This window comes from Bos grunniens, chromosome 26 (assembly GCF_055505025.1).
Source record: "Bos grunniens cultivar Pamir isolate PY7600 chromosome 26, Bosgru_T2T1.0, whole genome shotgun sequence".
Classification (NCBI taxonomy): Eukaryota; Metazoa; Chordata; class Mammalia; order Artiodactyla; family Bovidae; genus Bos; species Bos grunniens.
In genome coordinates this window covers 41,999,127-42,024,742 of record NC_141190.1, presented here as the reverse complement: position 1 = coordinate 42,024,742, position 25,616 = coordinate 41,999,127, and the positions used below count along the sequence as shown (strand labels likewise).

The following is a 25,616-nucleotide window of genomic DNA, read 5'->3' as shown; positions in this document are numbered from 1 at the left end:
CAGCACGTCCTCTGCACTCATGTGTAGTCATCTCACACCCATCTAACTAATAACCACGCAATACAAGTGCAGCCTGGATGATTCAAACGGTGCTTTGAATCCAACATTGTTGATATTGCCTTTGAGAATATGTTTTCTAATTAAGCAAAAATAAGCTCATTTTCCCCAAAACACTCATCTTTCCTTGCACAATTTCTTATCAAGTTATGCCTTTTCAAGGCTACCAACTAATTAGCCTGTTCTTAAACATGTAAATTCACGTCAATTAACCAAACATATTTTGTATTCATTTTATTTCATTGTTTACACAAGAACTGAATCAGTCCTGAGAAATAAGTTAGAATTAATTCTGAGTTTATTTTGAAGCATTACAGTGTTTAACCAGTTTGACGTATAAAGATACCATACCAGACATAAAAGTAAACATTGGGAAGCACACATACATTCCCATTCTGAGAGAAGACATGTTACATATACAGAAAAAAATGCAGCAAATATTAAGGTATTCAAAGTAATTCTTTGACAATTCGGATGTGACATATTTACAAGAAAAGTATATGTTTTAAAATAATTAAATAATTTTCATAGAATTATAAAAGTATTGAGATAAATATTAGAAGACCCTGACAATCACAAGAACATTTTCCTATGCTACTGAATGCAAGGGTAGTTCTATAAAAAGTCCCAAAATAGAGCTAATATTTTGCCACTATGAAATATATCAAATTACCAATACCAAAATATTAAAATGAACATGCAGTGTGGAAGCTGTACCAAAGAAAACAGCATCAGGCTCCTGAATATCGCCCACTGTCTGCATAAGACTTCTTAGGCGTGCTCATGAGAAAAGAGCTTTCTAAAAGAGCCGACAAAATGGATGCATCTGCAGAGAAAATAACAACTTAAAACCTTTTCATCCTACCATTTTCAAATGTAGCTGCAAAAAAAGAAGAAAAATCTAAATATAAGTTTCAAAAATAATAGCTTATGAATAAAAATGTTGAGTGGTGCATTCTTTATGCATTTGGATTTTTAAACTGATGCTATGATAATTCTAGTGTAACAGATAGTAACCTCCGGACCACACTCTGATTTACGAAATCCACTCCCACTTTCTCGCTCTCAAACAAAAAGTCTTCTGAGAAAATGAAAAGGAGAAACAGCGACATGTATGAATTCAAAACAAAACAGTACTGTAATATGGCAAAATATCATAAAAAATAGCAGCATATGAAATTCAAGACTATTTTCTTAAAGCGAATGTTTAAGACTGAACCGTAGAAACAGTACTTGGTCAAACTGGTCTGTTATTCAACACCTGAAACTAACGATGTTTTTTAGAGAGGAGCTTATGTTTTTGACATCCCCATGATTAAATGTATACTCAAATTTGTGCTTAAAACATGTATTGCACAGACAGTAGAATAACAACATTCTGGTATCTCTAACACAAAATGGTATGCTATTTAGCACATTAACCTATGCTACTAAAAATTAATTTTATCCCAATTGTTTAAAACCAATCACATAGGACTTTTACGCACATTAATCTCAAAACATTCCTAAACAAGATGAACACTTGAATACAGGTTACTAGTGACAAAAAGCAGAGGCTGCAACCACATGACTAAGGGCAGTATCTTTACATATAAACGAGGTCTTCCACTGATTCAAATATAGAAAACTATTTACAAAATTTTGACAAGAAAATCAGGCCTCCAAGAAATTTCATACCAAATAATTTTCACTGAATAAAAAGCAATGACTGTGCTGCACATCTTGACTAAGATTTTACAAACAAATGTCCAAGATCTACCTATCTGAATTCTAACTCTCCCCTTTTCGCCAACAGTACAACCCACAACCCTCACTAACAGTTCAATAATACCCTCTCTATGCAAAATGCACTGCTCACCTTGAGATCCAGAGCAACAAAAATGGTTATCGTTTCAAAACTGTCCACACTGTAGTATAAATTTTACAGCACCACAGACATCACGAGTTTAGACATCTTTGTCTGGCAATATTTCAGTCAATAATATTAACCAGTAAGAATGTGTAGAGACTGAACATCTAATAGGAAGTCACAGTAGCATTTTTAAAACAACCAAAGTAATTATAAGCATTTTTCATGTTTTAAATTGTGAAGCGGCTAAACTGTCAAATTCACTAGGAAAAAGTGTCTCTCTCACACACACACACACACACTGTTATCATCCCAATGAGAACAAAGCTTCAGACAGTTGATACTAACAGGGCATTTTTCTTTCTTTTTCTTTCTTTTAAAGAAATTACATTTAGTTTGGCCACTTGCTAGCTTCCTGGCTTACCAGCTTATAAAGAAGACAGCGACGAGGCAGGATATTCTACGCATTAAAACCCATTTCCCCTTTATCATCTTTGGCGAGAAGCCTTGTGAAAAGGACACTGAGGGCTGATGAGGCGGGTCAGGCTCCACGAGCTTCCACCTCACACGTCACTGACTGGAAGGCTTGCGTCATCCAAGTCCACGGGGTCACAATCTTGTTCCTGAGGGCCATTTTTACTTCGAGGTTTTAGCAGAGCTTGTTCGGTCACTTTGGAAGCTGGTTCTCTTGGAGAGACAGTCTGGACCTTGAAGTTCCCTGGCTTGACCTTGGCAAGAGATTCATAAAATCCTCGCTTCTCCATGGGAAAGCTTGAGACCAAAGAGTTGCTGCGAGAGGCTGTGGAATGTGGGGTGGCTGCTGCGGCACTGGCAGAGAGGAGAGCGTGTTTGGGCTCGGAAGGACTGTTGGAATGCTCCTGCAAAGAGGAGTGGTGGTCAGACACAGGCAATCAATAACGACAGGGTTAGTAACTCAGTGTGAGACTTTATTCTCTGAAAAACAAACAGAACAAGACACACACAGAGCAGAAGCATGAGCCATGCAGCATACATGTGCAAGTTCTTTCCCAAAGCAGTGCATTTTTAGGGGTGAGTTTAGAGCGATGACAGCCAACAACCATTTCCACTGAGAAACCAGTTCTGTCACCAAAGTCCAATCTGGCAGCTTTGACACTTCAAAGGCTCAGTCAGCCTAGACTGGAATGCAGTGTACCAACTGCAACTGAACTGTGTTTAACAGGGGGCCTATCAGCTTTACCATTTTTACTTAAGAGTTTATTCTCAATAAACAGTAGGAATTATCCCATATGTTTTAGAAAGATTAAACAATGAAAATGTAGAATATAAAAATAAAAGGCAATTATTTCTTTAATAAGCAGAATTAAACATTTCTCCAACCCATTATTTTATCGGGTAGCCTCATAAACTTAGTTTTTGCTTCCCTGATATCATAGTCCTTTTGCTTCTTATTTAACTGCATTTATTTATTTTTGCATATGGCACACATTCACATGGCTTGACATTTTAAAGAGAGCAAAGGGTACATACTTAAGCATTTATTAAAACTGTTATAAGATAATTTGAGTTGCGAGTATTCAACACGCTTCTGACTAAATCAAATCTGAAGTTAACCTTAAATATGACCATTCCAAATGCACTGCCATATAGTTCCTACTTCATTGTGTTCATTTGTGACATTGGTGGCTTTGAAAAAAAAAGGGCTATAAACAAACCACCAAAACACTACAGATTCCCATTACATGGCTAAATTTCACCTAAGAGCTAATAAGCCATGCAAACTATAGTAATATAGAGTTTATCCAATGCATGTGCACCTGTGAGTTTGTACATATTACCACAAAGGTGCATGTCAAGTGGTGTAGTATAAAAAAGTTCCCAAATACATGAAATACAGAAATCAAAATTCTTGTGGCAACTCAGGCAATTAAGCTTTAGAAAATAGACAGGACTTTTTAAATTAGTAAAGTTCTATTTTTTTTCCATTATTTTTTAATAGACATATTCAACCTGATGACTATAGTGAAATAGTTTGCGTTAGTGTTGACAAAGTCAGTTACGATAACTGCAGAAGGCAGTTTGGTTAACTCAACTTTCTAGAATCAGTTGTGAGTAGTGAGTAAGTCCGGGCCCTCTAGTAAGAAGGCATGTGTGCGTGAGAGCCCACATACGTGCTGCATTCCCCAGTTCTTGACGTATACCTCTGTATACAAGGGTTCGACAGCCTTCTGGCCTGCCGCATCTGGAACACAGTGCAAAGCTAAGATTAGAGTTAACCTATCCTGGGAAGGGGAGGAAAAGAGACAGTTCTGCTGACAGAGACAGAGAGTCCTCTTTGCCCCCACCACAAAGCACAAAACACAAACACCCTTCTCCAGCTTTTCCTCTTCCCAACAGATATTGTTTTTGCAGAGAGTCTCATACTTGACCGCTGAAAAGGTCACATAAAACACAGGTGGTTACAAAATTAACACCTCTAAAAATAATTTCTGAGCTATTCCAAAAAGGATATAAGAAGAATAACTTTAAAAGTGAGAAAAGATGGGTTTTTTTTATATTTACTGACCTAGAGTCATTTCTAACAAGAAAAGATTAAAAGACAGTATTACTGCAATACTAGCACTGCAGGAAAATACTAGAAGTGCAGAATATCAGCACTGACAATGAGTCCCGGTAATAAAGGCTATCATGCTGTGTATTAGTGTTAGACTGCCTTCTGTAGACAAATATACTGCATTTTAAGATGCTTGCAAGTTTGTCATTCCTTAGTAGATTTGTATTTTCAGACCACAGATCAGTGACCAAAGTATCCTAAAGCTAAATCTTATTCTTATGATGTACATGTTAAGTTAAAAAGTAAAAACATATTCCTTACTGAGAATGTTTAGCTGGTTTAATCTACTATACTGCCACAAAGATAATTAACATAGTGAAAAGAAGCCTTTTAAATTAACCAAGTAAAAAATGAGAACGAAATGCAAAGAGAACATTATATTTAAGGTTCAAGCTGCTCAACTGTCTTATGGCGCTATTAAGGCAAAAAACCTAAACTGAAATTACAGGAAGTTAAAAAGGAAACTGAGAAAACTTCACAAAATTGTGTAATGCTACAACTAAAGGTGCCTTAAATGATTAGGTCAAATACCACACTAAGACTTGGTAAAATTATACCAAATCTGGACTTACTGACAAGTAAGAACTCCTAAAACAAAACAAGGAAACGTTCATTCTTTAGTTGCCCTGTTTGTGCATTTAAGACAATACAATGCACAGAAAAGTTATGTATACATAACACTATAGGAAGCATTAAATTAGAAATGCATTATTTTTTTTTTGCAAGTCCAATCGGTATGAAAGTCAACATGCAGATAAATCTCAAAACAGAAAGAAATCAAAAGGATTAGGGGGAGAGGAAGAAAAATAACTTGACAGGATTGGGGATCCAAGGGAGTATCACCCCAGAGAACAGGAAACATACAGAAGACGCTGATCTGCCGGGTCCCCGCTGAGCTACAATGGCACCCGAGACTGCTTTAATCCAACTGTGCATCTCTTCAGGGCTATCAGCCTAAGGGGAAGGAAGCATTCATTCAAGTTTTCCTCAAAATCAGCTCTTGTGTCTATAAATCCAATGTGTTCATCTTGGTAATTAACCATCAACAACAAAATCAGCCTAAGGCAATGGTTTCTAAGAAATTTTAGAAATCGCTTTTTTGAACCAGGTTTTGCCGGGTAAATTATAACACACAGAAGTAAGTTGGGCACTTAATGTTCTAAGATGAGACATGTCAAAAAGTGCCAACATGAACAGTTTTGGAGAGAAAACAAGAGGAGGAAGTCAAAGACCTTCTCATTTTGCTCTCCAATCGTTGTACTTGTCTGAATTTTCAAGATGGATTATTTATGTAATTGTGCAGTAAAAAAAACAAAACCCACTGTGACATCATTTTATGTTATTTTTCTAAAAACAATTTCTAATTGTACCCTAAAACCCTAAAAGCGGTATCGGCAGTCCTATGCCAAAGCAGGCTCTTCCTTGATAGGACTGTGGCTTCCAATGTGCATTAGAAGCCTTCCGATGACTTCAATTAAACAAGGCCCTCAGAGGGGTGGCGAGGTAGGGCCCCTTCTCGATTAAGTTTAAAAATTTTAAAGACACAAGTAATATTTTTGAACCAATGATAATAACAAAGAGATTTTAAAAGGAAAAATTCAAAGCAGGCAGAGGTAGAGTATACTTTCGTTCACTACAAACAAGAGCACCAGTCTAGAAATCAGTTTGGTAAAAGACAGGTTTAAAAAAGCTTGTGCTCTAATAGTGACTCCTGATCTAGAAACTGATCAGAAGGAAGTAAGAAATCCAGACAAGTTTATTCACAAAATGTTCACTAACACTTTATACCATAGTAAATGTACAAAAACTATGTTAATGAATGATCAGTAACAGTACAGAAATAGTTTAATGGTAAAACACTCATATGAGAGAGCATAGTTCTAAAAGGCTTTCAGAGAATTCTTAATGACGTGGGAAAAAGTGACCATAATATAGTAAATAAATAGGATATAACACTATATTTCATATGATCCCACTTGGTATAAAAAGATATAGCCTAATAAGAACAAACAAAAAAAAGAACAGCTGCCTGAATGTAGAATTCTATGTTTTATAAAGTACCTTTCTCTTCATATTTCTGTATTTTTCTATATTTTCTGCAAAAAGCATATGTAATAACTTTTAAAAACAAAACTAAATGTTCTTATAAAAAAAACTTTTAAGTAAATCAATGTGTTAAATAAAAAGCATATTTTAAACTTAAACATAGGATACCTATCCACCATTAGTGAAATAAGATCTACTATTTACTTTTATTACGGATATTTGAGTCCCTTTTTTTAGAAAATTACCAAAAAAGTGATATAATTGAAATTCCAAAATATGTGCAAATATAATCCAAATTGAAAATACAGACAGCATCTAAATAGCACATTTCCCTTCCTCCATATAAAACTTAATTCTATTCAATTAACTTACAGCGAAGAATATCTCTTTGCTGAACATATGATCTACCAATAATCTTAGATACAGCATCATTTTTATTAAGTTGGCAATTACATTTGTCATATTTTTCCTTACTTCTATGAGAAACACGTTTATTTATGTTATTTTCACCTCTAAAATTATTAATTCCTTGTTAGGAGGATCTATAATCTCAAAAGAAGTATCCTACCTGCACATAGAAAGTTCGAGACGATGTTACAATTTCAAAGAGGTTGTCTCTCATCATTATGTCACTGTTAACAAAACAAATTTTCCAATTGTACTCAAGAAGCAATTATTTGATAGTTTTCTTTTCACTTATTTACCCAGTACCAAATATGTGGTAATAAATATTAAAGGTAAAATATTAATTTACTTAAAAAATACCAAATTATCATTTTTCAATTTATTCTTGCATTGAATTCTATACATTTTATACAGTTACATGTATTTTTAGAAAAGTGCAAAAACAACTTTAAAATCCAAAGTTTTCAACTGTGAAGAAAGAGTCTGCTCAAAGAAACAGTGGCACAGTTAACATACTTTCTTATTAAAGCTCTATTTTGCAGCAACCTTGAAATATTAAAATTATTAATACATCCATCTGTCAAGTATGACAGAAGTTGTTCATATTAAATTCTGTCCTTTCCATTAATAAGCTTAAGAATTGTTCCCTAATTTGTAGTTTTCAAACAAACAAAAAAATCTCAATATTTAATCTGAAGGCTTTGAAAGTTTTAGCAAAACTCACTGGCAGTAATATAGGAAAACATCATCTGAAAGTGCATCGATTAAGCTGAGGAACTATATACTGTGGGCTAATAGTTGTGTTAGGCACCAAGTCTGAGGGGGTGCTTACCTTTGCTTACATTCCTGGACTTTATGAACCTCCTTAAGTGGTATTACGCGGAGAGGTTCCTTTTCCTATCGTAAAAAGGGCAGATAAACAGACATACATTTTTAAAATCTTTCTGATCATTAGTTGTCTTATTTGGAGATCTACTGTGAAAATCATGCTTCCTTCCTGACGCACATCTAAGACATAAATCTACCTTCTTGAACCATCTAGCATTAGAAGGGCTCAAGTATTATAACCTTATACACACTGTGGTTTGAAACAAGGAAACTGACATATAACCCATGTTCACATTACTGATGTCCTGAACGATAGTGTAAGCTTATTAAAAGCCAACAACCATCCATCTTTTCCTCGATGAACCGCTATGGATCCAGCGAGTATTTCCTCTTTTTTTTTTTTCATATAGAAGGGACCAGAGTAGTAAATAGCCAGCTTCTCCGAGTTAAATTTGTCATTTTAAAAAACAGAGTTTATTAAACATGTACTGCTGCCACTGCTGCTGCTGCTGCTAAGTCGCTTCAGTCGTGTCCGACCCTGTGCGACCCCATAGACAGCAGCCCACCAGGCTCCCCCGTCCCTGGGATTCTCCAGGCAAGAACACTGGAGTGGGTTGCCATTTCCTTCTCCAAAACATGTACTAAGTGGAGACATTACTTTGCCAACAAAGGTCCGTCTAGTCAAGGCTATGGTTTTTCCTGCGGTCATGTATGGATATGAGAGTTGGACTGTGAAGAAAGCTGAGCGCCAAAGAATTGATGCTTTTGAACTGTGGTGTTGGAGAAGACTCTTGAGAGTCCCTTGGACTGCAAGGAGATCCAACCAATCCATTCTGAAGGAGATCAGTCCTGGGTGTTCTTTGGAAGGAATGATGCTAAAGCTGAAACTCCAGTACTTTGGCCACCTCATGCGAAGAGTTGACTCATTGGAAAAGACTCTGATGCTGGGAGGGACTGGGGGCAGAAGGAGAAGGGGACAACAGAGGACGAGATGGCTGGATGGCATCACCGACTCGATGGACATGAGTTTGAGTGAACTCTGGGAGATGGTGATGGACAGGGAGGCCTGGCGTTCCGCAATTCATGGGGTCACAAAGAGTCGGACACAACTGAGCAACTGAACTGAACTGAAGTGGCAGGACATGTGCTAGGTTTTAAATGTGTCACTTTCCACAATTCTAGAATACATGCACTATTGTTCACCTGAGCAAACAGGATTAGACATACTAATTACCTCAACTAAGGCTACAAAACCAGATACAAGATTCAAGTATGACATAACCAGTTCCTAGTTGGCACAGTATTAACAGTAAACATTTCATGAAATACTGTATACTGTATTTCACTGAAAATGACACACCACTGAGTTTAAGACATACCATTATTCTATGCAGCACTAAGAAAATAATCAAATCAAGCACAAGTGCAGCTTCTGAGACACCAAGGCTGGTACTTTTTGAACCAAGTAGCTACTGCTTCCAGCTAAGGCTCTTAGATTTTTAAGTCTAAGAAAGGGTCCCAAGCTAAAATGGCTATTCCTGTTATGCTATGCCATTTTTCAATTCATTCAAAAATACTTGTTGATTATTTTCTAAGTACCAGGTGCTGTGTTGATAAAAGGGTCCAAAAGAGAATCTTTGCTCTCAAGAAGCTCGTGCAGTTAACTGGTAAAGACAAATACGTACACAGTAACAAACCATAGTGGGAAGTGTTATGACCGAGGTGGGTATCGGGTAACACATGTGTAAAGGAAAGGCATCCAAGTTTTCCAGAAGAACAGACACCTGAGATGAATTTTAAAACATGCCCTTCCTATTCTCCAGTGCTCTGCTGTCCAAGAGGAGTCACTAGCTCTGCCTAACCATTTGAATTAAAATATTAAATATGACCAGTTTTAACTTTAAAATTAAATACAGTCAGGATCATCAGTCACAGTGGCCATATTTCCAGCTGTATTTTACAGCCACAGGTGCCACTAGATCTGGCCAAGGCAGATAACAGAACATCTCTATTAGTGCAAAGTCCACCTGGGCAGTGCTGCTCTGTCCCGTCATCAAGGCATATGGTTCCTCTGTCAAATGTCCATCAGAGAAGAAGTAGAACTGCGCTCAATTCACCCAACAATCTACTGCAGAACACAGGTCACGTGACAAGAGTATTTTAAATAAGGAGGCTACTCAAACAAGTGAAAGAGGGAACTTCAGTCTTTGATTCTACCTTCAGATGGGACGAAAACATCTTATGTGAAGAAACAAAAAAGTCAACCTGAAATAGGAAGAGAAAATGCCAAGGGAGGGCAGGGAAGAGAAGGCAGAAATACAGAGGGTCAAATGTGGACTTTCTCCCATTTCCTCCACAGCTCCTGTAGAGGAAATGTGTAGACTGAGGGGTTCTGATGTTTTTAATTCTTTCCGAGTAGAATGCCTTTGAAGGTACACTCTTTTTACCTAAGATGTATTGAACGAAAATACCGTTAACCAAAAGCATCACAACAAAATACACTGAATATATCTTTGCCGTCATCAAGGCATATGGTTCCTCTGTCAAATGTCCATCAGAGAAGAGGTAGAACTGCGCTCAGTTTATCCAATAATCTACTGCAGAACACAGGTACTTGATAATACAAAATACACTGTATATATCTCCAAAAACCAGAATTTAATTATTTTAAAAATAGAAAACAGGACAAGAAACTATATAATTACCACAGTGTAACACTTCTAAAACCTTTTTAAAGCAACATTTATGACAAAGCAACATACCAGTTCAGATTTGAAGTAGCCTATTGTGTTTTCATCCAATTGAAAATATCTTCTCTTCCAGTTTTTCATCTACCAGAGATGAACACAGACATGAGACTTCTGTTTCTAAGATGTCAAATGTTAATAACCACTTAATTCTTCTGATATGAACCCACAATCAGAAATGTCAAGCACCGGAAAACCTCACCACCCTCCCTTAGAAGAGGAGATACAGGAAATTTCATCTCTTTTGCTACTCAGGCCTTGAACTTCTAATTCAACTTTGGTGCTTGGCTTTTAGCTCTTATTATATGATTTTATAATATAGTCTTATATTTTTGATGCTCTGAAAGTTAAAAAAAAAAACAAAGAAAGCACTTCCCTATGCCCTGCATCCCCCACAAAGTAAAGGCTGTTAAGAGTTCAACAAGCAAGCACAGGAAATGTTATTAAACTATATCAAGCTTCTTCATCTATAACATGCATGAATCCTCAACAGGAACTTTATAATACTAACTAGTAAAGTAACATGTTTAATAAAGTGAACCTACTCTGTATAAACATTTTTTTGTCAATGAAATATAGTTTTTGTGAAAGCACTTCAGATTTTCTAAGGGTATTTTGGATTTAAGAGTACGACAGAAAGGAATGTCTCAAGAGCCCTAATTAACACACAGCCTGATGAGAATTCTGATTTGATCTACAGACGTGCAAGAACGAAAAACCTTCAGCTTTCACCTTCATTTCCTGTAGCCTAAAGAGGGTCAAACAATTAGGAGTGAAAGAACTTGCCTTGGTTGGCCTGAGCTCATCAGAGCTGCCAGAAGTTACTATATAAGATCAAGCAGAATTGCCAGTAGATATTTAAGTAAAAAAAATTTTTAACTTTATTTCTAAACTTTGAAGTTTATTTTCTCATGAAAATCTATAGATTTAGTTCATATTTTAGAAAGGGAATTTGGAACTGTAATAATACAGGTGAATGTACTTGCTCTTTCCACAGTTTCTTATCATTGATCTGTTATCTGGGCCAACCAGCTCTTACTAATGGCCAGGTGCTATGCTGTGAGCTCTCTCAACTGCATCTTTCAAAAAACCTTCTGGATGGTAGGCTTTATAATATGATTTTCTACATACACACACACCGAAAAAAAAAAAAAAACTGAGAGCCTGAGATGTTAAGTCAGTAACCCAAGGTCTCAGCATTTTCAACTCGGGTCAGCCCAACCCTGCACGAAGTAAGTGATCCACACCCCACCCTCCTTGCCCTCCTTTTCTGCCATCTCCCTACTAGAGTTCCCTTTCCCTGACCCACTCCCAAGGGGGTAAAAAAAATCAACAGAAACCCTTCCTGGAATAAATTTAAATTGTTAGGAAAGTTCGCTTAAAATTGCAGGTTAGTTGTAATGGGCATTAACTTACCTAGCCGCCTACAGACCAAGAAAATAATAGCACTGAGTTTTGAACACAATAACCCCTATGCCCTCTCCTGACTCCTGGTCAGCAAGCTGGTCTTTCACAAAACAAAGCAAACCATGTGTATGTTGACAGTTTGCTAATGCATACTCATTTTTCATTATTTCACATACTGTGTTAAACTACTCACCACTGCTCCTTGTTTTACACAATATCCAGCTTTGATAACTGCACTATCTGAAGGTGGTTTAGGAGTGAAGTAAGGAAGATGGCTTTGTGACCGCTTCAAATTATTTCTGTCAATAGCTTCACCACATTCATTTACTTCTTCTTTCTAGAATGAAGCAAAATAAAGTCTTTTCTTGCTTGTTTAGCTTAAAAGCATGCTTGCAATTCATGCTGTTATCCCAGCAATCTTAAAATCCATTAGTGAGGAAAACAGATCTTCAAGTATTTTCTAATTAATTTGAGATACTTAATCATAACTTTTAACAACACTGATTAAAACCCAGATTTCTATCTCTCTTTTTCTGCAAAAGTCTTGCCACCAGCACTTTTTTTTTTTGGTAGGGGATGCTGGGGTTTAACTTTCTAATTTGAAATAATTATAAATATTCACAGGAAGTTGTAAAAACACAATGTGCAGGAGATCTTATGTGCCCTTCAACCAGTTTCTCCAAACAGGGAAAACTATTCTATGGCACATTATCAAAATAGACACTGAAACACGTCACAGACCTTGTCCACATTTCCCCAGTTTCACACGCCTGTCTCTGTGCATGCATCATTCTATGCAGTTTTATTACCATATCTGTGATCCCGCCACCACCACAGCACAGAAGTGTCCACCACCACAAGGCTCCCTCAGGCTGCCCCTTTAGAGCCTCCATCCCCAACTGCTTGGCCCCCACTAATTTGTTTTCCATCCTTATTATTATGACATTTAGAGAATTTAATACAAATGGAATCATACAGTAGGTGGGCTTTTGAGACTGGCATTTGCCACTCTGTATTATTCTCCTGGGAATTCATTCAGCTTGGTCCTTGTACCAATTGTTCGACCCTTCTCACTGAGAGCAGTGAGGTCACGGTTTGGACGTCCCATTGGCTAAATCACCCATAAAGGGCACTTGGGTTACTACCACGTTTGGGTGATTAGGAATAAAGCTACCACATAGTCATGATAAACAATGTGAAATAATTTTTGGTGACTTAGAAAATATTTCAGACCTAAGGAAAAAAAGCAGTTTACAAAGTATTTCCATGTCTAGCGGGCAAAAGGGCCTGGAAGAAAGACTCAGAAGAAAACATGTAAAGTGTTAAATGTTGTTTGCCTAATGCTTTCCAGATTTTTTACAATAAAAACATACTTTTGAAATAAGTATAAAAGTTTTATGTTTTAGTGACTGCATTTATTCAATAAAGATGTACCATTTGACTTTTGATAACAATACAAAAATCAATATGCAGTAGCTAAACCATCACACAATAGAAGAACTGACTTCTTACCTGAGTTGGGGTAATGATGGGCACACCACCAACAATGTCAGTTCTGTAAGAGACCTGCTTCTTTCCACATTCGCCTTGGCGACTTGGGTTATCAGGGTGAGGCTGTGAGTCTAATGGCTTTGGGACCTAAAACGGTAACTTGATGAATCATTTTGCAACAAGCATTATCTGACATCCTCTTTTATCACAGAATTTCCAACCAATCATAAGTCTATATATAACTGGTATATATAAAAATTATTTTATATATATATATATAAAACCCTTTAAGTTTTCATACTGGTTTTTCTTTTACAGTATTTATGACACAGCCATCATTTACCGTGTGCTTCCTTGGGCAGGTACTATCTCATATATTTTCCCTTTTAATCCTCCTGTCAATCCTATGCATAGGAGGAGCATCACCACAGCTGTAAGAAAACAGGCTCAAGAGGCACCAGAATATGTAACTCTTGATCTTGGCTGGTCCACGTTCTAGCTCAGTTCGTATAACTCTCTTTCTCATTTAACCACTATAACGACATCCCCATTTTATCAGAGCACTTGAGAATGGGTCACAGCTCTGTGCTGTTACCCTTCCCATCCCTCCAATCCTGCCCGACTGTGCAACATCCCGAGGACAGGGGATCCCGTCTCTTCAGATGTCCCCCTATGGCTTTATCCCCAGGCCTTAGGCCAACCCTCCACCCTCTCATCCATAATTAAACTATAATACCAGTCGTGGGCAGAAACAAAAGAATGAAGGGAATAAGAAGGACAGGGGAGAGAAATGAATTCTGGAGGGGGAAGTTTCCTAAATTCTTCTAAGAGATTTTATCTAAGAGGTTGCACGTTTTGGAGAGCTTTTTAAAGACAATATGACTACAGACAGAATTTTACTTGCCAAGATTCGCAAAAATACTTAAGAGTGAAAGGGCTATATAAAGTTCACTATACCCAGAAACAATCTGCTAAAGAAGTCCCAGTGTTTTCTAGTGAAGAGCATCATCTACTTCAATTATTCTGACAGAGAAAATGTGGCCATGTTAGCCATAAGAACAGAAAAATGTACTAAAAGAATTTGAAACCAGAGAGAGAATTAGCTCTCCAACATTTGTATTAGCTGCAATGTGCTGCTGAAAGGTGACCCATACGAAAAGTGGCTACTCCCTATTTCAAGAAGTTGAGGGTTTAGTCATATGTGAGAATTTCCTAAGAAAATACCTCTAATATCTCCTTAAAAATATACTAAAATTTACATTTTTTTTCATTTTTCTTCTAGAAATGATAGTATATTAAAAAACCCTTGCCTATACCGTTAAACCCACCACTTCTCATTTATCCTTATAACAGAATGCTAAGTACAGCCTAAGTCCAATGTTAATAGCTCAACAATTGACTTAGAATTGCATTTTACAATCAAAATTATCTAAATTGCAAACATTTCTAAGAGCAAGAAAAATATAAGCAAAATACTCATGAATATAGTTAACTCCCTTAAAAATTCTGAATGGAAAGTGAGCTCTCAAGGCAGTCATTAAAATAAACACATTTTCAGAATCAAAAAAAACCAGTCAGGCAACTTGTAATAAGAATCAGAAAAGTGACCTCACTAGACAGATGGGAAATGTCAGACACTGAACATGCTTGGTTTCACTGCCGATTGCTTATCCACTCTTCCCTGCTTCCCATCCCTGATTGTTGTGATGGTTTTTCTGTGAGAGATCTGCATGTATTTTTGGCAAGCATCTGCACATGATCCTAATGATAGGAAATTCTAACAGCAGAAAAAGAAAAGGTAAAAGTGACTACAGAAGAGATGAACAAAATGGCAAGCCTGAAGACTGAGACCTAAAACATTCAAGAACAAACTCCTGGATGTCAGGAGCTTTCTGAGGGCTCTACCTACAGGCTGAAAAACACAAGTATAAAGCCTTACACTTTGGATTACATATATACACCATCTTGGTAAGACAGAAGTCCTGTATTCAGGTTATTCTATCTACTCCCAGTTGCCAATTAAAATGGAAAAAAAAAAGTGTGGAAGTTGGGCCATAATTTCAAAACACTTGTTTTTAGATTAAAATCAAATACTGATTTTTTAAATCAAAACCTACAGTGGGAAAAGACACTATTTTATTAAAAATAGTAGGTTTATTTAGGAATATGCCATATGCATCTTGGATATTCCTTAATAATCAACAGGGGACCAGACCCCATCATATTTATAGTTATCAATATAAATAGTTGAAAGTATACTTTGAAAGTTGACTTTCCAAATTCTAGTCATCAATACTTCCTTCAAGGTTGGTTCCTCTCAGTTCAGTTCAGTCGCTCAGTCATGCCCAACTCTTTGCGACCATACGGACTGCAGCGCACCAGGCCTCCCTGTCCATCACCAACTCCCAGAGTTCACTCAAACTCAGGTCCATTGAGTTGGTGATGCCATCCAACTATCTCATCCTCTGTCATCCCCTTCTCCTCCTGCCTTCAATCTTTCCCAGCATCAGGGTTTTTTTCCAATGAGTCAGTTCTTTGCATCAGGTGGCCAAAGTATTGGAGTTTCAGCTTCAACATCAGTGCTTCCTATGAATATTCAGGACTGATTTCCTTTAGGATGGATTGGTTGGATCCCTTGCAGTCCAAGGGACTCTCAAGAGTCTTCTCCAACACCACAGTTCAAGAGCATCATTTCTTCAGCACTCAGCTTTCTTTATAGTCCAACTCTCACATCCATACATGACCACTGGAAAAACCATAGCCTTGACTAGATGGACCATTGTTGGCAAAGGAATGTCTCTGCTTTTTAATATGCTGTCTAGGTTGGTCATAACTTTTCTTTCAAGGAGCAAGCGTCTTTTAATTTCATGGCTGCAGTCACCATCTGCAGTGATTTTGGAGCCCCCCAAAATAAAGTCTGCCACTGTTTCCACTGTTTCCCCATCTATTTGCCATGAAGTGATGGAACCAGATGCCATGATCTTAGATTTCTGAATGTTGAGTTTTAAGCCAACTTTTTCACTCGTCTCTTTCACTTTCATCAAGAGGCTCTTTAGTTCTTCTTCACTTTCTGCCATGATGGTGGTGTCATCTGCATATCTGAGGTTACTGATATTTTTCCTGGCAATCTTGATTTCAGCTTGTGCTTCATCCAGCCCAGCGTTTCTCGTGATATACTCTGCATTTAAGTTAAATAAGCAGGGTGACAACATACAGCCTTGACAGACTCCTATCCTGATTTGGAAGCAGTATGTTGTTCCATGTCCAGTTCTAACTGTTGCTTCCTGACCTGCATAAAGATTTCTCAGGAGGCAGGTCAGGTGGTCTGGTAGTCCCATCTCTTTAAGAATTTTCCAGTTTGTTGTGATCCACACAGTCAAAGGCTTTGGCATAGTCAATATAGCAGATGTTTTTCTGGAACTCTCTTGCTTCTTGGTTTCTCTACTATTGCTCTTTCTCTCTTTTTTGTAAGTAAGAGGAAAATTGTTTTAATGACAGCCACCAACACACAGTCACACAGAATTCATCAAAGTGAGGAAAGCCATGAACTATGGTGCTAGAGGATGGTCCATTAAGATGGCATGGTACTATAATTAGTAAGTAGATAATCACCATTCCCTTACCCACTGTCCTCTAATCACCTCTATTCTGAAACCATATACTTCCAAAACCTAATTTTGAATTTCCAAAACTTTCAAGTTTATATATTACATTGTACTCAGCAGACTACTAAATTACACAGTTTACCAAATGTCACTTGGAGTGATTCCATAGAAAGGTAAACTACACATACATTAAAATGGAAACTTGAAATTTACAAAGAAATCTACATGTAAATTACAAGCAACTTCCATAGGGAAGTACACCAGGTTAAAGATTCTGCACTTAAATGCATATGGAATTTTAACACTGGTAAGATTTTTTTTTAAAGAACAGTGAAATAAAACATTTCTTATTAAAGCATGGGAAATTCTTTCATTGCTATCCTATGAGTTAATGTGTACCTATAGAAAACCAATTTTTACTAAGTGATACCAATTCTATACTCAATTTAACAGCTATAACCACTTCGTTGACAAGCACGGATTTCTATATCTTAAATTTATATTTTTAAACATGAATTATAAAAACACATATACAACAGATTCATCTTTAAACTATAAAAGTTTCAACAGCTGCAAGACCACAAAAGCTATTTAAGAGTCCACATACTTTGACACATTACCCAATTCCTTATCAGTTTCTCTTGCATTTGAGTAAGCTTAAAGTGTCACTTGTATAAGACAGTTTCATACCATTAATAAATTAGATACAGCAATTCAAAAGACCTCCCAAATGGTAAAAAGTCTGAAACCATTCAATTCACTACTTTTTCTCTTAAAGCACTAAGAAACAATGCTGCTGCTCATTGCAAATTGTTAAAAAAAGAAAAATGGATTACTTCCATGAAATTACTACATATTGTCTTTGTAAAAAATTTCCCAAATAGGGAATATTTGCAAAGAGTCAAAAACAGTTAAAGCCTTTTAAGAAAATGCACTTCTGAATCAGTTGAAAAAAACTGCTTTCCTGAAACTGCACAAACCTAAAATAACTTCTGCTTCATGTACAGATCAGATGCAGTGCGTGGGTGTTTTCTGTCATGTGGTAACAAGCTGTTCTGGTGCAAGACCCAAAAAAATCGACCTAACTCTGAGAACAGCTTTAGTTATATTAACTCTTTATTGTGTTATGACATAAATATGGCTTACTCATTTAAATGGAAACGAACATATGCTGACTGTCAGGGCATATGTCTTTAAAGAGTAAGTCATATTGGGTCAGTAAATAACCTCATTTTAGTAAAAACACCCTTCCATTTACACAACCTCACCCAGGACCTCCTTCCCTATCCTTCCCATATGGGCCTGCTGTGTGTGCTTCTCCACCAGTGTGTAAGAGGGGAAAGGGAAGGAGAGGCTTCATCAGGGAACAGCTCCCGTCACTTGCTCAGCAGCAGTACTAAACTCTCCCAGAAATCTGTGTTCTGCTTTAGGGTCAGAGAAGAAGGATGGAGGCTCATTCTTTCAGGAAGCAGTGAGGCACTGAGCTTCAGAGTTAAGCTGCAGAGTCAAGCAGATGGTGTGGCTCACAGCTCCACAACTTAACAGCTATCAAACCTATACATGTCACTCGATCCTTCTAAGCCTCACTTTTTCAGGTACTTTCAGGTAAAACCTTCAGTGCAAGGCCTGGCACACTATAGACAAACAACACATATTAATGTTCATCAGAAAACCAAAAAGAGAAGCCTGAGTTGGAAGCAGGAAACTGCAGCACAAGAAAATGAGTGCCCAGGAACTGGAGGGGAAAAAACAGTGTGACAAAAAGTTTCAAGCCTGAGACAAACCCCCAAGGACCACGTGGGCAGGACCCCCTGGATATTACAGTTCTTCAGATCAGTCCCTACCCCTGAAGTTATTTCTAAGCCCTTCACTATCTTGTCCTGCTCCTATCTTCAACTCCTACCTACCTACGACCAGTCCCAGTTATGGCTTAAAAGGCAGACAGAATGCCATTTCTATTCCTTGGGTAGGTGGTAAGAAGTCTTTTAATCTTCCCTGCAGGGAGAGGGGGGGAAACATATCTGAAAGGCAGAACCCTACCTGCATTTTCCCTTAGAAACTTTAGTGTAAACAGCAGTTAGAATCTACAGTAATCAGACCTTTATTAGGTATACAATGGGTTAAAAAGGCATCAATGGGCCGATTTTTAAGGGCTAATAGTTACCATGTATTAAAATAAGAAAAAGCATTCATATTATAACCTGTCTTTTAAACAAACTTTGAGGAACTCTGGGATAAACTGTTGGTAAGCTAAGGACACTCAGTAGGTATATTGCACAATCTGTAAAGATCACATGAAGATAATACATTTTTTTCACACAAAAAATACATATACTTACTGTAATTTTAATAGCTTTGTTCAACACATTCACCCATTCTACTAGGTCCTGCTGATCATTGGCTTGTAGGAAATATTTCCTCATCCCTGCATTCATAACTGTTGAGAGAAAAAACAAACTACAACAGGTGAAATTGTGTACTTATTACCTAAACTTATGTCTGCGACAGCTGAAAAACCTTGCCAGCTTCAGTACTGTGACTCTTGAATTTGACAGAATGTTAGACCATATATGATATTGCTTTCATCACTCAATAACATAGAGTATTATCAGTAAGACTCTAATTTTAATGGTCACGTTTCTCACTATATGTAAAAATATCACCATATAGTTAGCCAATCCTCTAATGACGGACATTTCGGCTATTTCTGATTTTTTAAACTATGTAAAATATCCCAATGAAACATCATGTACGTACACTTCTCCACACTTTGGCTAGCATTTCTATAGGACAGATTTCTTACCATAGGCTTCAATAATAAGAAAATTCACATTTAACATTTTTACAGATATTAGTAAACTGTCTTCCCCAAAGGTTGAATCCAACCAATACTGTATCCAAAGGCCTAAATTATCTAATATTCCTCACTAGCACCTCTTTTGTTTTCAGCCCTGAGACGCTGTGACATTATTTCCTAGACTTCCTTGCCAGCCTGGGCATGTCCTGCTAATGGGTGGTACTGGTGGGAGATGAGAGGTAGGAGGAAAGTGGGGGAGGGGATGGCTCTTGCTGACGCCCCTCCAGTAGCAACAACACACAACCAGCCATGGCTCCAAGCTCTTCTGCTGCTCCCTACACCAGCCTTGAAGTCCCCTCAGGAAGTCCTAGGTTCTGGTAATATCACCTCTTCCCTTTCTTCTCTCCAGCCTGGTGATGGAAGCTGCTTCATATAGTTTTTAATCACTGGGTTACTTCAGCATTCCTTTCGTGCGCCTTCAGCCTCTCAACATCTGGTCAACCGATTCCCTGTAACAAATCCCTTGGGTTTGAAACACTAAGTGTGGTGTGTTTTCCTGACTCTCTGTCCACCTAATTGGTAAAAACTTATAGCCTGTCTAAATTTGAATCTTTGATTACTGAGACAAATTAGTTTTCTATGTTTACTGGTTGTCTACACTTGTTTTGTAAGCTCTGTTTATTTTCTTTACCCATATTTCTCCTGAGTCGTTCATTTATTTTTTCTTGATTTATAAAAGCTTTATTTATAAGAACTTTTCTCCTTGGAAGAAAAGCTATGACCAACCTAAACAGCCTATTAAAAAGCAGAGACATTACTTTGCCAACAAAGGTCCATCTAGTCAAAGCTATGTTTTTTCCAGTAGTCATGTATGGATGTGAGACTTGGACTATAAAGAAAGCTGAGCACCCAAGAATTGATGCTTTTGAACTGTGATGTTGGAGAAGACTCTGGAGAGTCCCTTGGACTGCAAGGAGATCCAACCAGTCCATCCTAAAGTCCGTCCTGAATATTCATTGGAAGGAATGATGCTGAAGCTGAAACTCCAATACTTTGGTCACCTGATGTGAAGAACTGACTCATTGGAAAAGACCCTGATGCTAGGAAAGATTGAAGATGGGAGGAGGAGGGGACAACAGAGGATGAGATGGTTGGATGGCATCAGCAACTCAATGGACATGAGTTTGAGTAAGCTCCGTGAGTTGGTGATGAACAGGGAGGCCTGGCATGCTGCAGTCCATGGAGTCACAAAGAGTCGGACACAACTGAGCAACCGAATTGAACTGAAGACCTTTTATGTTAACCCTTTCAGTTTTATTTCAAGTACTTTCCTGTCTGTCATTAGTCTTTGTCACTTAGTTCATGGTATTTTGATGAATCAGAAATAGCCTATCAATCTTTTTCTTTTCTTTAAAGACTCTAGCTTTCACATGGTACTTAGAAAATCTCCCTGACTCAAGATTATAAAAATAAACCTTTATTTTTCTAGCACTTATTCATTTTATGTTTATAATCTTAATACATTTAGGACTTTTTATACAGTTTCATTTACATATACCCATTTAGTGACTACTACTTCTATAAAGCAAAGCATTCCTGCATATAGTGGTCAACAAACTACTATAGTCCATGTTCAAATTAAAGCTTATGAATTATATATTACATGATTTATTAAAAAAAAACCATTATTCTAAGAGCTAAAGCATCTGAACAACTACGGTGCTGTAATTTTTTGTTTTTAATATACTTTTTTTAATGACTTCTATAAGTCTCCAACAAAATTTTAAATAGCATACTAACACTCAGCTGAACGTGACTAAGGCAAGGGGGGAAAACGCTTACTTCTCAAACTCACTAGATTATGAAACTAAGACTGAGAACAAGATACTAAACCAGAGCTTCCTTGAATTGATTCGAGTCTTATCTTGTGAAGGGCTATAAAACAATTAGTCTGGACCTAAAGAAGTTTAACACACTATAAATCTGTTCTTTTATATCCTACTAGTGACTGGAGAAATTATAAATGCCATAAATATAAATTAAGTGAGTAACTCACTAGGCTATTACATATGTCAATATATAGTTTTTGTTTTTAATTTCCAACACTCAGTAAAGCATCCTTTATAAGCTTTTCCAACTTAGGCTGAAGCTGCGCTCCCCTCATAATGGCTTTTTCGCCCCTCAATATTATTCTGGGCATCTGCCTAGAATATCTGAAGAGTTTAAAATTTTAAGCACTTGGTAATACACTATACCTGCTATAAAGGAAGTGCTTAATACATGTATTTTTTGAATAAGTAACATTTATAGAAAGGTATCTTTTCAGGGAAAGAAGAGAGGTAAATATACCTCTAAAAAGACTCTTAAAACAATTTGCAGTCTAAATAAAAAATCATGTGCTTTAAGAATTATTTTCATGGCAGGAAGAGGCATAGTGATTTGATAGGAGGGAAAATCTGAGCCTGGCGCTAACCAAACCTAACGAGCTCATGCACCTACTAGCAATCCCATCTTATACTATCTATTTAGTCTCTGACTCGTTTTCCTCGTCTATGAAATGGAGCATAACGCATCCCTCCTTTGAGAGTGGAGGCAATGTGTGTAAAGCAGCCAGCACAGGGCCTGGGAGAGAACAGAAGCGCCCTGTCACCGTCTTCATCACCTTCATGATAGTCAGTATCAGCTGGAGATTTCCAAGTAAGGAAGCACTGTGCAAAATGTTGGAGCAAATTACAAAAAAATTTACTAGCAGTGATGGGAACAGGCAAAGAAAGGAAAAAAACTTTTAATAATAATGATAAACTGTATGAAACCTGTTAAGTTTCCACACTTTTAAAGCAAAGGTTTCATTGTGCATAATGAATGTAGAGCAGAAGCTTGAGCACTTACTAGCTTTTCACTTAAGTACTTTACTTACTTCATATCAAATCTTTACCATCAGAGTGAATGTACCAAATGGATAAAACCTGAAGCACAAACATTAGCTTGATTCCAAATAAAAATCATCTCACAACCAAGAATTAACTGCTCTGGTTCAAATACGGTAATGGATCAAATAGTTATGAGACATTTTATCATATTTCTTTGCCAATTTTCCTCTGTTTTCTCTATTCCCTCTTTCCTTTCTCTGTCCGTTCTTTCTCTATTAGTCACACATCAGTTTTCTGAAGGGAGCCTCTAATTTAATTTTATTTCTCTTCTACTACCTGCTTCATTTTTAGCTTTCTTTGCCTTGTTCTTCTGAGTTTTTTCATAGTCTCATGTTCTTTTTCCTATTTGACAGTTTTTTCTTCTCAAATGTCATGTAATTCTGGGCTAGCCATTCATACTTAAAAACAAGATACCAAAAAACTCCTTGGAAGTTCTCTTGAATATTATGTAGGGATTCTGATTGGTGGGCATCACTGTACAGCAAGCCCCTCTGGTAGAAATGCCAGCTGTCAGTACCTATGGCTGTCTTCTCTGGGCTGTTCAGATTCTTGCCCCATTTCCACCTGGCTGCTGATGCTCTGGGCCTGGACACAGGAAAGAGTTGCATTTGGTGTGCTGACTTTTATTTAATCCTCCCGTTTTCCGTTTCATGCCTCATTCCCCCCTCTTCTCCGGGACTACTGTCCGCAGGCACATAGCCTGACTGATGCTATTTCGGGAGATACTACACATGCCATTCCTTGCTGGGATGGGGGAAGGGTGGCCGCCTGCCTGAGCCAGCTGGAGGTAGGGACCAGAGGTTGTTTCTACAGAGACATGCAAACAAAGTCCCTGTGCTGGGTCCCTCCTCTCTGATGCTTCCCTAGACAGGATCCAGCACCTAGTCTGTCCGGAGCTGGCACGGGGGCAGGATGTGGAAATGACTAGCTTTTCAGGGGCCTCTTCTACTCTGCTAAGTTATTTCCTCCTCCTCCATCCACTTCCCACCTTTTTACACTGTGAATTACAGAAATCTGCTCGTTTCAGGGAATATGGTTTGAATGTTTCTTGTTCTCACTGTTTGGGGGCAATTTGAGAAGAAAAGGGGGAGGAATAGTCATTGGAAGGACTGATGCTGAATACTGAAGCTCCAATACTTTGGCCACCTGATGCAAAGAGTTGACTCATTGGAAAGGACCCTGATGCTGGGAAAGACTGAAGGCAGGAGGAGAAGGAAGCAGCAGAGAATGAGATGGTTAGAGAGCACCACCAACTCAATGGACATGAATCTGAGCAACTCTGGGGAACAGTGAAGGACAGGGGAGCCTGGCATGCTGCAGTCCATGGGGTAGCCGAGAGTTGGACACGACTTAGCAACTGAATAAGAACAAAAAGTGAGAAAGTCTTTATGCTGCCCTTTTTATGGAAGCTGTCGGTCCATTTTAGAAGTCAGCGCCTCTTTCTGAAGGTAAACATGTTATGAATCCTTCCTTCCTCTAATGGGGCCTTCCAGGTGGTGCAGTGTTAAAAGAACCTGCCTGCCAATGCAGGAGACCAAGAGACGGGGGAGGGTCAGGAAGGTCCCCTAGAGAGGGAAATGGCAACCCACTCCAGTATTCTTGCCTGGAAAATCCCATGGACAGAGGACTCTGGCAGGCTACAGTCTGTGGGGTTGCAAAGACTTGGACACAACTGACCAACACTCCCTTTAACAGAAGACTAATAAACTACTGGCAGAGCAATAGATGACTAATCTTAATCTCTGATTTCAACAAAAATCCCTCATTCTAAATACCGAGATAACTTAATGTCAGATCTTTCCCTGTATACTTACTGCTAGCCCTTCAAACTGTATGTTTGAGATTTTACATTAATGAATTTCAAGAGTGTGTGCATGATATACTCTAAAATACAACGTTCTCTGTCACGTGACTTACCCCCAGGAGCCTTTCACTCAACAAGGTTCTGAGGCGTTTTCCAATTTAGCAACCAAAAATTATAAATTTGTAAAAAACACATGACTTTTTATAGCTTCTTAGTGGTGATAAAAGCATTACAGAGGATCCTCATACTATATCCTGCTTGTATCACACTTTCTTACTGGACATATACAATGCTATCCCTACCATACTGCCTACAGAAGAAACCTGCCCTTCCCAAGCAAAAAAAAACATATTTAACAAATATCTTCTACTTTAATGTAAAACAGTCTCTTCTGAGGTCAGCTGGAAACTTCTACTAATTTTTGTCCCTTTCCTCACTAATGTCCACTAACACACTGAGGGCATACAGATTCTCCCAGTTTTAACTATACCCACTACAATAACAGATTCTAACATTCTCTATTCTTGATCTTCAAGCTCCATCCCGTCCCTAATTATTGTCACCAGAGTATTTCCATTTGGATGTTTCTCCACCATTCAAACTCCATACTAAATATTTCACCCCATATTAAATATTTCAACTTATCAAATCAGGTCTCCTAGATCCTCGATTTCTTTCCTTGAAGCAAACCTATTTGCTATCTCTGTCTTCCCTTCGGTTCCCACAGGTCCAGTCACCAAGTCCTTGTGCTTTTCCTTCTAATGTTCTTCACTCCTCCTCTTTTCCTCAATTGCCATTATCCTAATTCAGGCTCATGTTAGGAACAGTAGTTTAAAAACCACTTAACCCATCTCCTTGCATCAAACTCTCCTATCAACACAACAAAACTTCCTTCACCTTCTATCTTCTCTCTGCTGCTGCTGCTAAGTCGCTTCAGTAGTGTCCAACTCTGTGCGACCCCATAGACGGCAGCCCACCAGGCTCCCCCGTCCCTGGAATTCTCCAGGCAAGAACACTGGAGTGGGTTGCCATTTCCTTCTCCAATGCATGAAAGTGA

At 37.9% G+C, this 25,616-nt stretch overlaps 1 protein-coding gene across 18 annotated transcripts in view; it reads right to left on the bottom strand.

Annotated features, from left to right (window-relative positions):
* Positions 1 to 333: 333 nt before the first annotated feature.
* The window catches only part of PLEKHA1 (pleckstrin homology domain containing A1), a 54,557-nt gene continuing 29,274 nt past the window's right edge, over positions 334 to 25,616 (bottom strand). For 7 of the 18 annotated variants that reach the window (XM_086377996.1, XM_086378015.1, XM_086378008.1 and 4 more), the window contains 8 exons: positions 19,368 to 19,465; positions 13,445 to 13,570; positions 12,126 to 12,269; positions 10,541 to 10,609; positions 7,783 to 7,847; positions 7,114 to 7,177; positions 5,364 to 5,453; positions 334 to 2,784 (listed from right to left, as the gene is read on the bottom strand). In XM_086377996.1, coding sequence (XP_086234122.1) covers positions 2,470 to 2,784; positions 5,364 to 5,453; positions 7,114 to 7,177; positions 7,783 to 7,847; positions 10,541 to 10,609; positions 12,126 to 12,269; positions 13,445 to 13,570; positions 19,368 to 19,465 — 971 coding nt within the window. In that variant the 3' untranslated portion in view covers positions 334 to 2,469. Of the gene's footprint in view, positions 2,861 to 4,056; positions 4,128 to 5,363; positions 5,454 to 7,113; positions 7,178 to 7,782; positions 7,848 to 10,540; positions 10,610 to 12,125; positions 12,270 to 13,444; positions 13,571 to 19,367; positions 19,466 to 25,616 lie in introns of all 18 variants that reach the window. The other 11 variants (XM_086377999.1, XM_086378014.1, XM_086378000.1 and 8 more) reach the window with 4 other exon arrangements.